At 25.7% G+C, this 15,304-nt stretch overlaps 1 protein-coding gene across 13 annotated transcripts in view; it reads right to left on the minus strand.

Moving 5' to 3' along the window:
* LOC122500749 (disintegrin and metalloproteinase domain-containing protein 11) overlaps window positions 1-15,304 on the minus strand; it is a 173,999-nt gene that overhangs the window by 52,060 nt on the left and 106,635 nt on the right. For 10 of the 13 annotated variants that reach the window (XM_043609832.1, XM_043609833.1, XM_043609830.1 and 7 more), the window contains exons 7-10: window positions 5,819-5,965; window positions 3,757-3,957; window positions 1,401-1,475; window positions 384-556 (exon numbers count right to left, since the gene is read on the minus strand). In XM_043609832.1, coding sequence (XP_043465767.1) covers window positions 384-556; window positions 1,401-1,475; window positions 3,757-3,957; window positions 5,819-5,965 — 596 coding nt within the window. The remainder of the gene's footprint in view (window positions 1-383; window positions 557-1,400; window positions 1,476-3,756; window positions 3,958-5,818; window positions 5,966-15,304) is intronic. The other 3 variants (XM_043609835.1, XM_043609824.1, XM_043609836.1) reach the window with 1 other exon arrangement.

Here is a 15,304-nt window from a genome sequence, read left to right on the forward strand (position 1 = left end):
TTTTTTTTTAAATAATGAACATTATGTTTTTTCTAAGTTTTGAAGGATTTTAATATTTGTAAAATTGTGGGTTTATACTTTTCAGCGGCTCAAATGTTAACCAATCGGAATGTGAATTGAAATTTTTTTAAAAATACAGACAGCAAAATTTGGATGTGGTCCAAAATCAAAAATTTTTAATTTTTACAATTCTAAAGGGAGGTTTGCGATAAAATATTTATTTTCCTCCTGCGTATTTTCGAGAGTCGACTCCCTATATGTGAGTGTAATAAGTTATGAAAAAAGAATGTCTACATCGATATTTCTCAATACTGACATTGCTTCAGTATTTCATGTTTTAGTAACGTCGGCAATAATTGATAATAGCCTCTTGGTTGACTTACGTAAGCAGCTGAGTGGTATCGGTGTTAACGTGAAACATGTTTCGCATCATGTAATCGGTGAAGTCCAGCAAGGCACGACCAATATCAACGGTTTTATCGACCTTCGCTCGGTTACCGCCTTGCCATGTTTCGATGTATACTACTGATACTCTAGTGTTCAATGTACGGAAGTACTGTAACAGACATACGTCATTTACATTTCAAGACAGCCACACGCAATCTCTCAGCGAATAAAATATTGTACATATATAAGAAAATGCAAAAATTCTTCCTTCTCCTCAACAAAATTGAGATTTCCGGAAATTGCGATTTTATACATTATATATAATCCATTTCCTATGGAAATCAAATCTATTTTCTCTGTCTATTCGTATATACGAATATTACATATATATTATAATTTTAGAAAAATTTCAGAAAGATTTTTCCCTTGCATCAATAATAAAAAAAATAAAAAAAATCGATTTTAGTAAAATTGAGAAACGAAATTTATGCAAATCTTACAAGACAGTTGTGTGATAGTCACGTACAGGGACTTGTAACGCACTGGAAAAAATTTATTCGGTTCAATTATTTCAAACGTTTACTTTTGAATCTTTTGATTAATTTTAATATTTTAATTTCTTTTAATTTTCTTTTTTTCAGTGTGTTACAGAAAATTTTCCCACGACAAGTAAAAATTACCATACAAAGTTTTAACATTTGGCGAAATTAAAAAAAGTCCTACATTATTTCTGCAAAATGTAAAAAAAGAATTTTTTTCAAAACATTTTTTCTACCGTAACATTGTTACTTCATGCAAATAAAAAAACATAAAACACAAAAAGTTCTCTTTGAATTATTTATCAGTATATTGAAAAAAAAAATTCGTTTTTCTCTTTTTGTATAATATTTCCAGTTCCGAAAAACCTAAAAGGAAAATACTGTAAAATTTCAATAATTGTAATCTTTTTTCGATTATAATTCATTAAACAGAAATTAATAAATAAATGCTATTTGAATGTGAAATTGACTTACCAAATCGGCAATATTGGCAACTTGAATAATATCGTGGACGACCTCAGCTCTAGAACTACCGTTCCGTTTATCGAACTGAAAGTTGAAGGAGTTATTTGAAATAAAACCACCAGTAAAAGCGAACGAGAGACACGTTTTACTTTTTTTTTTCTTTCTTTTTTTTTGCATATAAAGAAAAACTGGAAATTCTTTATGGAAACTGTCGGAATAAAGATGAGTACGATATTGAGATGTTTTTTTGAATTACGCGAACATTTCCATCACGGTTTCATGATAATAGAATTTTGATCGAAATTGAAGGTGTGCGAGAAAAATGCTTTTATTCAAAATCAACTATTTTCATTGAACAATATTCTTTCATGTTCTGATTTTTATGCATTTTGTTTCGTAAAAATTTCTTGGTATTTATACAAAAGAAGAAAAATTGATAATTTCGAATAAAATTTTTATTTTTTGCATTTAGAAGAATTTTTTTAAAACGATTTTTATTGTTTCAAAAAAAAATTGTCCTAAATATTCCGAAGCGGAGAAACTTTTCTGATTTTCTTGATGTTGTACTGCTTAATTAGGAAAACCATCTTAAAAGTGTTAATTTAAAAAATAAATTCATTTATTTGATTTTCTCTTTTAATTTAAGCTTGAAAACTTCTTTAAATTGAAGGACACTTCGATTAATTTTCAATTAAAGAAAAGACGTTCTTTTAAAATCGAATTGAAAATAGTTGATTGGTACTTTAATTTACTTTCCAGTTGCAAAATAAATTTTAACTTTTTCGTTAAATCACTATTCTGTTAAATAAATAAAAAAAAAATTTTTTCTAAACAGTTTTAATTTTTGTCAGAAAAAAGTATAAAATATTTCCATATTTGGGCTTTAGTATAAAATAGGAAAATTTTATTTTGTTATTTTATTTATCTAAGTTTTTTAATAAATACTAAACTTATGTAAAATTTTTTCTTTAAATTTTGTACCTTTTTTCAATATATCGTAAAAAGGAGAAAATATTGATAAACGAAAAATAATGATTCGATATTTTGAAGAACCAAAAAATACTTTCTTCTAAATCTGACATTTTGAGATAAAAGCTTTTCTCTAAAAATAATAAAATAATAAATAATCTTTTTTTAATAATGATTTAACATTATTAAATTTATTTATATTTTAAACAAAAAAATTATTTTATTATCATTTTCTATATAAAAAAAAATTGTGTCGAAAATGAAAAATTAAAAAAAAAATTTTTAAATTGCTACTTCGTTTTACAAGGAAAAATGTATTTCGTTTTTCATTGTAAAGTTAATTTTCAATATTAATATCGGTCTAGCAACACGATTTCTAATGGATCCGGTCTAGATTAGAATTTTGCAAAATTTCCACTAATTGTTTGACTTTAATGAAACTTGTTCTTTAACTTGTTTTTTTATAAACTATAATAGAAGTTTAATTATTAACTTGTTGAATTGGTACAATTTTTAAAATTTTTTAAATTAATATTGCATGTAAAATTCTCAAATTTTACATTTCTAATTTTACTTTTACATTCTTACTTTTATTTTACAAAAAATAACGCATTTTACTTATCAGACTTCAATTTCCGAGTATTCAAAATGGCGAATTCAATATGGCGGACAAAAATAAAAAATTGACCTAACCTCCTAAAAATTATTATGTTCAGGAATTTTTTTAGTTTCTAATTACTAACCCAAGGCCATTTTTTAAAAATTTAGCAGCGGATGCAAAAAAATGAAAATTTTTGAATTTTTCGAAAAATTAAAAAAACTTGACGAAACTTTAAAAAGAAAAATGTCGAAGTTCTTGAATTGAAATTTAACATTATATTAAAAATGTATTATTATTTATTATTTATTATTATTTATTATTATTTTTTTATTTATTATTTAACAAATTTAATAATTTATTTCAGTTTCAGTTTTTTTTATGACCGACTCCAAAAAGGGAACAAATATTTTTTTTTCAAATTTTTAAGAGTATTACATCAAGTTTCATTAAACTCCATCTCAAAAACTTTATTTTCCACCTGTATAATATTCGGGTGTCAAATTTTTTTCCTCATAATTGAATTGACCACAATGGAGAGTTTTGAATCCGGATTTTTGTCCTGCGGTTTAAGAAGATCTTTTACTCTAGAAGAAAGTAGCGCTTATCCTTGGCTCAAAGTTTAAAAAAGTGTCACAAAGAGTTTTAAAATGTTACTGCAGTGTAAAGACGAATTCAAAAAAAAAAAAAAAAAAAAAAAAAAAAAAAATGAAGAAAAGAGGCGGAAAAGTTAATCCGATTTGAAATGGTCACTTTCGACTTATATAAAATGTTTAATGGAACAAGAACTTTTTTTACCATGGCCTTGTCGATAACGATGGCAGTTTCGATGAATTTCTCAGCGTCGCGCACGTCTCTTTTGAAGCGATTGAAAATCGTTTCCGTCAGGCCCACATGTTTTTGCCTGCGGTTTTTCACACGCCACTCAAAATTGCCCGAGTTGGCGCACCCTTTGCTCGCCTTTGTTTTTGCCTCAAATATGACGTGAGGATGTTTCTGCTAAAAGAGAGTTAAGTATGTAGTACATGCGACTTAGAAAAAAGAACAAAATTTATAGAAAAATAAAATGTTCTTTTAGGAAAAATTAAAATTAAATAAGTCTAGGGAAGGTAGAAGGAAATGGCCAAACAAACTTGTAAGTTTTGAAAGTTTTTTTAAAAATTTTTTCCATTGACATTTTTATTTTTTTATTTCTCGAAATTTTAAAGCTTAAGAAAAGTTGAGCCAAAAATCGCTTTTTTTATTTTCATAAACCTTTAAAAAAAGCCATGGCAAAACGAACTTGTTTTGGAAATTTTTTTTTTTTTTCATTTTTTTCATTGACATTTTTTTTTTATTTTTCGACATTTTAAATTTTAAGAAAACTTAAACCAAAAATCGCTTTTTTTATTTTTATATAAACCTTTGAGAAAAAAAAACCATGACCACCTCCCCCGGACTAACCCTATAGATTTCTTTTTCTTCCGGGTGTTTAACCGGATGAAGAAAATAAAAATAACGATTAGTTGAGTATTTTTTTGCTTCTTGCCAACATTGCAAATTATTTTCTACTATATTGGCCATTGTGTGCACTTTTCTGGCGAAAGAATGCAAGCAATGGTCTCTTCTAATTACAACGGGCGGTAAACACTTCGTTTCGGAGACCCTTTTCTAAAACCAAGAGTTTACACAAGTTCGGATGCTGCTGTCTTACCAGAATCGTAATTCTTTGTATCCGGGATTTTAGCCATTAACAGTCGGCGAGCTTTTACAACTGTTCCTTTTTTTTTGCTTTTTCCTTTTACTGCAAATTGTACTGGAATTAAAACATCCAACATCTCTTTTTTACCTTCTTTTTAGCACTGTATTCTTATTTTTAAATTCTCTTTCTAGAATTGTACATTAAAATTTTACAAAAAGCACCGAAAAAGTCTTAGAATTGGGATTAAATTAATTCAAATTTAAAAAAAAAAAAAAAAAAAATTAGTTTAATGTTTTTTTTAAAATTTATTTCATTTAGATTTATTGATTTAAAAACAGTTTATCAAGATTTGTAAACGGTTGTCGAGAGTTTCGAAAATGAGGATTTATCAAGATTTGTGTAAATTTTTAAGTAGACGAAAATTTCATTAAATCCTTCTTAGCTGAGAATTAGGTTTTATCATCATAGTTTTATCAAGTTACAAAGTAACAAGAACAATTATTGTTATAAACGATGATACTCATCGGAACGTGAAACTCGGTTACAACTTTTGGCTTGATAAAATCATCCCAAGAATGTGATGCAGCATCACTAAACTTGTTTAGGCAACTCGCGAATGAAATTTCCACCGCCGAAATTATAATTTTGTTACTCAAAGAGTTTGTGCATCAAGTTTCTTTTTTTGTTTACTCATTTTTTTTTAAATACTTGTTTTGGCAATTAAAATTACAACTTTTACACTCCATTCATAAAAACATTTTAAATTTTTATCAAAAGAAACATATTTTTTATAAATTTTAATAGTAATTGATATTTAAGAATATCTGCATCATTCTGTAATTAAAATTCACTTTCACTTCATTTTCACTTCACTCTCTATTCACTTTCATTTCACTTTCACTTCAGGTAATCAGTAAAGTGAAAGTAAAGTGAATTGAAAGTAAATTAAAAGTAAAGTGAAAGTAAAGTGAAAGTAAAGTCAAAGTGAAGTGAAGTGAAAGTGAAGTGAAAGTGAAGTGAAAGTGAAGTGAAGTGAAAGTAAAGTGAAAGTGAAGTTAAAGTGAAGTGAAAGTGAAATTACAGAATTCAATTCGAAATCATGAAATAGAATAGAAAAAAGATAATAAATAATAATAATAATAGATAATAATAGTATAATACAGGAACAAGCAAACTGACCGAAAAATCTCCTCCGTAAAAAGGATGTATGACAAAAGTCTCGTTGCCTAAGTGTATTACCCCGCTGACTCCGTTGCATGTATGAAAAGCCGCACTGGCACCTGGGTAATCCCTCACAGTGCCATGGTAGTAACAATGTTCTATTTCCTGTAACAATTCACAAATACGATTGTCAAGTGCAATATCTTTTCTTAGCGACAGTTGAATTTATTATATCCATCATCTTTTTCTATACAAAAACGAATGAATTGGTCTCTTTGTGCAAGATTGAGTGTACACAAGAGACTATAAAAGTGCAAAACGTCATATTAAAATTGATAACAAATGCTCATGTTGTGGGTGAATCAAAATTGCATTCGGTGATAAATTTTTGAGTATCTGTTCTTATTTTTAGAGTTTACTTTTTTAGTGTTGTCACTATTCATTGCTGTTGAGTGTTTTTGAAAAATATTTGGAATGTTTTTGAAGAGCCCAAAAATAATTAAGTTAAATCCCTTAGAAAAAAGATAAAAATGTTAAATTTATAAAAATGTTCATGTTTTAGGTACATACATGTGCTAAGCGTAGATTTTTTATAATAAAATAAAAATGTTAAATTTATAAAAAAGTTCATTTTTTCGGTACATGTGCAAAGGGTAGATATTTTATAATAAAATAAAAATGTTAAATTTTAAAAATGTTCATTTTTCAGGTACATGTGCTAATGGTATAGATATTTTATAATAAAATAAAAATGTTCATTTTTTTGGTACATGTGCTGAGGGTAAAAGACAGAGAAATTAGTTTTTTTCCTTTTCTTACAAGGGAATGACATCATGAAAATTTTGTCTGTCAACCCTGGCAAGGAAAAATGAAATTCGTTGCAAAAAAAAAATTAACTTTTCCTTTGATGTCCTTTGATGTTTTCTTTATCATTTTTCCCAAAGTATCGGTTAGTCCCTGCAGTCTCTTATAACTTTATGTATTTACTTTCAATTTTTACTCCCTTCTTTTTCTATTTGAAACAACGAAATTACAGTTGAAGTGATATGCTAATGGCAAAGATTAGATATGGCATTGTAGAGACTGTTGTCATCAGTCAATATTATCATAACATTAAATCATAGCAATCTTATCTACACGAACAGTGGCACATCAAGAGTGCATTGAATTATCATAGCCTGCATGTGTAAACCAATCGATCATACGTGCCAGTTGTGCAGATTGACATCTTCTCAATTTAACTTGCAATGTAACTGGCATGGCATTTGCTTTTGTTTTCCCTTTTGCTGTGATAAACTTTGACATGTGATTTAATAACAAAATGCGCCTAAAAGCTAATTCTAAAATTCACCTAGTCACCTTTTGCTTGCAATTTAAATAAAAAAAAACTAAATTTTGTTCTTTACAAAATTAAAAAAAAAAAAAAAAAAAAAAAAAAAAAATTCACCACCAATTAAAAAAAATCATTTTTGTAGTGTATGCAATACAGAACTATTAATTTCTTCTTTAAATTTTTAATTTCAAAACACTTGTACGTATTTTTAACTTTTGAACAAAAAAAAAAAGTTGCTGCACGCAAAAAAAGGCAAAAGTGAGGTCATAATACTTCAGTGAACAATTTTTTTTTATTTTGTATCAGACTCTTTTTAACTAACTTTTTCCTGTGTGAAAAATGGTAATCACCCCTACAATTTCAAGAGGGAAATTATCAAATGCTGATATTTAAAATATCTGGTTATTTTTTCAAAAAAAAAAAAAAAAAAAAAAAAAAAAAAAACTGGCAAGAGGGAAATTTGAAAAATGAACATTTTAATGATAAACGAATCGTGAATAATGAAGAGTGTCAAATACAAGCTCGTCAGTGTAATGAGAAAAGTACGAAATGAATTTTGCTCTGTAAACACGAAAAGCAGAAACAGCTCAATATAAATACGCAAATTATCACTGTTTAAAAAATATTGGCGCATATAAAGAGGCGAATTTCAAATTGAATATAAACACACTGTAATTGAAAACGAGAATATGTGAAAAACCGTACAAATTAAATAATTTTACATAAAATCAAAATTTGTTATTTTTCTCCCCCCCCCCCCAGATTCTTAATTGCAAATATTTAAAACCGGTTCATTATTATTAATTATAAAGTCCTGTTAAAAAAAAAATTGAACTAAAATTGTAAGTTTACCTCTATATATATAATTTATTAGAAATTGTATAATATATATATATTTTTCCCCTTTTTTTTTAATACAGAACATAAAGTGCAATTTTAAAAGGAAAAAAATTCCATTTCACTGAGTATAAAAATTAGAACGACTACAAGGCAGGTGGCCTCATATTAAGTGTCGGCAGTATAAATGTGAAAAATGTATGTAATAAGTTATAAAGAATGTAGCGTGAAACTGAATAATAAAAAGTTAAAAGTGAAATAAACAAAATTAAATTTTTCCCCAAGGTTTTTTAATTTAAGTGGAAAACTGATGAATCTGAACAATTTCGAAGAAAACAGAATTGTATATGTAAATAAAAAATTTTTTGTATATAGTGAATAAAAAGTGAGAAAAAAAAATTAATATTTTTTCATAGAGCGAAACAAAAGAAGACAAAAAAAAAAAAAGAGTAAATTTCTCAGAAAAGTAAAATCTTCAATTTCTGTTTTTTTGCAAATTTACTGTACTTTCTACGCTGTATTTCTACCAATTTTGTATTATTGCAACTTTTAATGGTTTTATACGGTGAGCTATTTTTTTGCAAAAAAAAAAAAAAAAAAAAAAAAAAATTGGAAAAGGAATTGAAAAAATAGTAAAAATAGTAAAATAATAATTAATTCATTAGAAACCCCTTCAAATTAGCGAAACAGATATAAGATAACTAATAGAGACGGTTTGTTGAAATGGATGAACCTAGAATAACAAATCGGCTATGCTAAATCAATATAGATTTAATTAATCATCTGATGCTTAAAATTCCTTGTCGGAATTACAAGCCAATAAATGTAAATGTCGAGTAAAGGAAGAATCGTAAGTTAAATCGATAGTCATTATACAGTCCTTTTAGACATACTCTTTTTTACTCACTAGACAAACGTGAACTTTTTTCCAAATTCGAATTTTAAGTTTCAGTATATAAAATAAGTTCGTATCTTTTAGGATTAATATTTGTTCCTTTAACCAACAGACTTAAATTTAATGGATTGCTTGCTATTGGTGATAAATTTGTGCTAAAAAATTTGATATTTCGACGAATAAGTTGCGGTTGGGAGTATTTGGTATAATTATAGACAGATTCGAATACCTATAAATCAATGTGCTAACATTGGTTTAGTAACGGAATGATAGAAAGGCAAATTCTGACTCAGTGAAATTTGCTCAACTCTGGTCTGCTATTGCGAAACTAATATTAGCCATGTTGTCAGATCGATGAACCCAAAATAAAAAGTTATTCTAAGGTAATAGTAAACTTCCCTTTCGAGTTTATATGTGAATGAACGTAAATATGCGATCAATTGGAACTTTGAGAAAACATGAAACAAATCCAATTTGCGATCTTTCGAAGGTCGCATAAAAAAAATAATTGCAAAAAAGAACAAATTTTTTATACAATTAATTTTTAAAAATATTAATATTATCAATAATAAAAATAGATTTTATTAGCAAATAGGTTTAATTTTATTTAAATTATTTTAATTAGCATCAATCGAATTGAGGTAAATTAATTTATTTTAATTTATTGCTACACGATTGTTTCCACTTTGTTTTGTTAATATAGTTACATGTTTGGATTGTTCGTGGAGTGACAATTATCATAATTTTAATATTCTGTATTAAATTGAAATTTTAACGAATTTCTATAATTTACTTAAAATAATACTAATTCAATTATTTTCCAAAGTTAATAAATTCTTCCCCAGAAATTCAATTATATTGAAAAATTTTTTAAAAAATTCTAGTCAAAATTTCAATTATCTTTATAAATAAATAAAATTTTTCTTCAAAATTCAATTATTTTCAAAAATACAATTACTTTCAAAAATTAAATTATTTTCAAATATTTTCCTCAATTCAGTGATTTTTAATGTCTACTATTTTAATATACAGTTTTCCAAAAGAATTCAATTATTTAAAAAAAATTGTTGATAAAATTCTACGCAAACATTTTATTATTTTCATAAATAACAAAATTTTTCATAAGATTTCAATTATTTTTAATATAATTTTAATTAAATTTCTTGAAAAATTGTAATTTAAAAAAAAAAATTATTAAAATTCGTCGATAGAATTCAATTATTTAAAAATTTGTTGAGAAAATTCATTATGGGAATTGAATTTTAAAGAATATTCAATTATTCAATAAATTATTTATATTTTTAGGTATTTAAATAATTGAATTCTCGTAGAATTTTCTAATAAAAATTGATTTAAAAATAAATTGTAGTTAAAATTTTAGATGATAATTGAATATTAACAATTATAGCGTTAATTTTTAAAAATAATTGAATTTTGAAATAGTTTCAAATTAAAATCTTTGAAAATATGAATTTTTCATACTTTTAACTGACAATTCTGTAGAATTATTTTTTTTTGTAAAAGTTTAATTAAATTTTTTTTTGGAAATTATTTTAAGTTTTCATTTTCTAAACATTTAATTAAAGAATTTCCGAATAATCGAAATTTTGTAAAATTAAAGTGTAAGCAAATGGATTTGAAAATTCTCAAGAAACTTTTGCAAAAAGTATTAAAAATAATTGATTATTGATTCCTTTCGAAGAATTTTAATAATATTTTTGAAAATAATTACAGTTTTCGAATAATTTATTTAAAATTGTATTAAAAATAATTGAAATCCTATAAAGAATTTTATTATTTATAAAAATAATTGAATTTTTGCAACGAATTTTATTAATTTTTTTTTAAATAATTGAAATCCTATAAAGAATTTTATTATTTAAGAAAATAATTAAATTTTTGCAACAAATTTTATTACATTTTTAAAAAATAATTGAATTCTTTTGAAAATTTTTTATTAAAATAGTAGATTTTAAAGATATTTGAATTTCATCGAATTTAAATTTATGAATAATTAAATTCCTATGAAAAAATTTTATTATTTATGAAAATAATTGAATTATTACAACGAAATTTATTACATTTTTTTAAATAATTGAATTTATGTGAAAAATTTTATTACTTGTGAAAATAATTTAGTTTTTTTTAAATTTAATGGAAATCTAAGTTATTATAAAACAAGAAGATATTCTTATAAGTTGTTGAATTTCATAATTTTTATTTTCAAATATTCATGATTTTATAAAAGAATTCTTTAAAAATTATTTAAAGTTTTTATTTTCTAATATATATTAAGTTGAAAAATTTTCGAATAATCGAAATTTCACGTAAAATTAAATTGTGAACGAATGAATTTGAAAATTATGAAAAAAAACTTTTCATAAAAATTATTAAAAATAATTCTTTGAAAGAAGAATTTTAGTTAAAAATTCTAGAAAATAATAATTGAATTATAATTCAATAAAATTTATCGAAAGAATTCAATTATTTAAAAATTTATCGATAAAATTCTTTGCGAGAATTGAATTTTGAGAAATATTCGATTTATTCAATATATTATTTATTTTTGTATTTAAATAATTAAATTCTCATGGAATTTTGCAGTGAAAATTGATTTAAAAATAAATTTTAGTTAAAAATTTTACATAATAATTGAATATTCAAAATATTATAGCGTATTCAATTTTAAAAATAATTAAATTTTAAAATGGTTTCCGATGGTTACAAATTAAAATTTTTGGAAATATAAATTTTTCATACACTTTTAATTGACAATTCTGTAGAATTAACTTTTTTTTGAAAAAGTTTAATTGAAATTTTTTTTAGTTTTTATTTTCTTAACATTTAATTAAAGAATTTCCGAATAATCAAAATTTTGTTAAATTAAAGTGTAAACAAATGGATTTGGAAATTTTTCAAGAAACTTTTTCAAAAATTATTTTAAAAAATTAATGGTAAAAAGAATTTTAGTTAAAATTTCTAGAAAACAATAATTAAATTGAAATGATGAAAATAATTGTGAAGAAGTTAGTTAATATGTTATTATAATATAAAATAATGATTTTATCACTCTTTTTGATTTTTGATTTATATTTTCTTTATTAGTGCTTTGCTATCTGTTATACCTAATTTGTTATAATTAATTTTTTTTTTATCAAAATTGTTTTTGCTTCCACATAAAGGTAGCCTTATAGTAGTAGAATTATAATCTATTATAAATAGTAGAATGCCATCAGACAATCAAAATTTGGTAAAATCGAAAATAAAAATTTATTTCTTCCAAATTTTATAATTATAATCATCTGAAAATCACCAGAGTTCTAGTAGGGACTGAGCCCTACCCAATCCTGAAGAATAAAAAATTTTATTCCAATTTTTAAGTAGTAGCAGGTCCACCCGTACGCCATCAGACAATGAAAATTTGGTAAAAACGAAAATAAAAATTTATTTGTTCCAAATTTAATAATTATAATCATCTGAAAATCACCAGAGTTCTAGTAGGGACTGAGCCCTACCCAATCCTGAAGAATAAAAAATTTTATTCCAATTTTTAAGTAGTAGCAGGTCCACCCGTACGCCATCAGACAATGAAAATTTGGTAAAAACGAAAATAAAAATTTATTTCTTGCAAATTTAATAATTATAATCATCTGAAAATCACCAGAGTTCTAGTAGGGACTGAGCCCTACCCAATCCTGAAGAATAAAAAAATTTATTCCAATTTTTAAGTAGTAGCACCTTCACCCGAATGCCATCAGACAATCAAAATTTGTTAAAATCGAAAATAAAAATTTATTTCTTCCAAATTTTATAATTATAATCATCTGAAAATCACCAGAGTTCTAGTAGGGACTGAGCCCTACCCAATCCTAAAGAATAAAAAATTTTATTCCAATTTTTAAGTAGTAGCACCTTCACCCGAATGCCATCAGACAATCAAAATTTGGTAAAATCGAAAATAAAAATTTATTTCTTCCAAACTTTATAATTATAATCATCTGAAAATCACCAGACTTCTAGTAGGGACTGAGCCCTACCTAATCCTGAAGAATAAAAAATTTTATCTCAATTTTTAAGTAGTAGCACCTTCACCCGAATGCCATCTGACAATCAAAATTTGGTAAAATCGAAAATAAAAATTTATTTCTTCCCAGTTTAATAATTATAATCATCTGAAAATCACCAGAGATCTAGTAGGGACTGAGCCCTATCTAATCCTAAAGAATAAAAAATTTTATTCCAGTTTTTAAGTAGTAGAAGGTCCACCCGTACGCCATCAGACAATGAAAATTTGGTAAAAACGAAAATAAAAATTTATTTCTTCCAAATTTTATAATTATAATCATCTGAAAATCAGTAGAGTTCTAGTAGGGACTGAGCCCTACCCAATCCTGAAGAATAAAAAATTTTATTCTAATTTTTAAGTAGTAGCACCTTCACCCGAATGCCATCAGACAATGAAAATTTGGTAAAAACGAAAATAAAAATTTATTTCTTCCAAATTTAATAATTATAATCATCTGAAAATCACCAGAGTTCTAGTAGGGACTGAGCCCTACCCAATCCTGAAGAATAAAAAATTTTATTCCAATTTTTAAGTAGTAGCAGGTCCACCCGAATGCCATCAGACAATCAATAATTGGTAAAAACGAAAATAAAAATTTATTTCTTCCAAATTTTATAATTATAATCATCTGAAAATCACCAGAGTTCTAGTAGGGACTGAGCCCTACCCAATCCTGAAGAATAAAAAATTTTATTCTAATTTTTAAGTAGTAGCACCTTCACCCGAATGCCATCAGACAATGAAAATTTGGTAAAAACGAAAATAAAAATTTATTTCTTCCAAATTTAATAATTATAATCATCTGAAAATCACCAGAGTTCTAGTAGGGACTGAGCCCTACCCAATCCTGAAGAATAAAAAATTTTATTCCAATTTTTAAGTAGTAGCAGGTCCACCCGTACGCCATCAGACAATGAAAATTTGGTAAAAACGAAAATAAAAATTTATTTCTTCCAAATTTAATAATTATAATCATCTGAAAATCACCAGAGTTCTAGTAGGGACTGAGCCCTACCCAATCCTGAATAATAAAAAATTTTATTCCAATTTTTAAGTAGTAGCAGGTCCACCCGAATGCCATCAGACAATCAATATTTGGTAAAAACGAAAATAAAAATTTATTTCTTCCAAATTTAATAATTATAATCATCTGAAAATCACCAGAGTTCTAGTAGGGACTGAGCCCTACCCAATCCTGAAGAATAAAAAATTTTATTCCAATTTTTAAGTAGTAGCAGGTCCACCCGAATGCCATCAGACAATCAATAATTGGTAAAAACGAAAATAAAAATTTATTTCTTCCAAATTTAATAATTATAATCATCTGAAAATCACCAGAGTTCTAGTAGGGACTGAGCCCTACCCAATCCTGAATAATAAAAAATTTTACTCCAATTTTTAAGTAGTAGCACCTTCACCCGAATGCCATCAGACAATCAAAATTTGGTAAAATCGAAAATAAAAATTTATTTCTTCCAAATTTTATAATTATAATCATCTGAAAATCACCAGAGTTCTAGTAGGGACTGAGCCCTACCTAATCCTGAAGAATAAAAAATTTTATTCCAATTTTTAAGTAGTAGCAGGTCCACCCGTACGCCATCAGACAATGAAAATTTGGTAAAAACGAAAATAAAAATTTATTTCTTCCAAATTTTATTATTATAATCATCTGAAAATCACCAGAGTTCTAGTAGGGACTGAGCCCTACCCAATCCTGAAGAATAAAAAATTTTATTCCAATTTTTAAGTAGTAGCACCTTCACCCGAATGCCATCAGACAATCAAAATTTGGTAAAATCGAAAATAAAAATTTATTTCTTCCAAATTTTATAATTATAATCATCTGAAAATCACCAGAGTTCTAGTAGGGACTGAGCCCTACCCAATCCTGAATAATAAAAAATTTTATTCCAATTTTTAAGTAGTAGCAGGTCCACCCGTACGCCATCAGACAATCAGAATTTGGTAAAATCGAAAATAAAAATTTATTTCTTCCAAATTTTATAATTATAATCATCTAAAAATCACCAGAGTCCTAGTAGGGACTGAGCCCTACCCAATCCTGAAGAATAAAAATTTTATTCTAATTTTTAAGTAGTAGCACCTTCACCCGAATGCCATCAGACAATGAAAATTTGGTAAAAACGAAAATAAAAATTTATTTCTTCCAAATTTAATAATTATAATCATCTGAAAATCACCAGAGTTCTAGTAGGGACTGAGCCCTACCCAATCCTGAAGAATAAAAAATTTTATTCCAATTTTTAAGTAGTAGCAGGTCCACCCGAATGCCATCAGACAATCAATAATTGGTAAAAACGAAAATAAAAATTTATTTCTTCCAAATTTTATAATTATAATCATCTGAAA

The sequence above is a fragment of the Leptopilina heterotoma genome, unplaced genomic scaffold (assembly GCF_015476425.1).
Source record: "Leptopilina heterotoma isolate Lh14 unplaced genomic scaffold, ASM1547642v1 Lhet_191, whole genome shotgun sequence".
Classification (NCBI taxonomy): domain Eukaryota; kingdom Metazoa; phylum Arthropoda; class Insecta; order Hymenoptera; family Figitidae; genus Leptopilina; species Leptopilina heterotoma.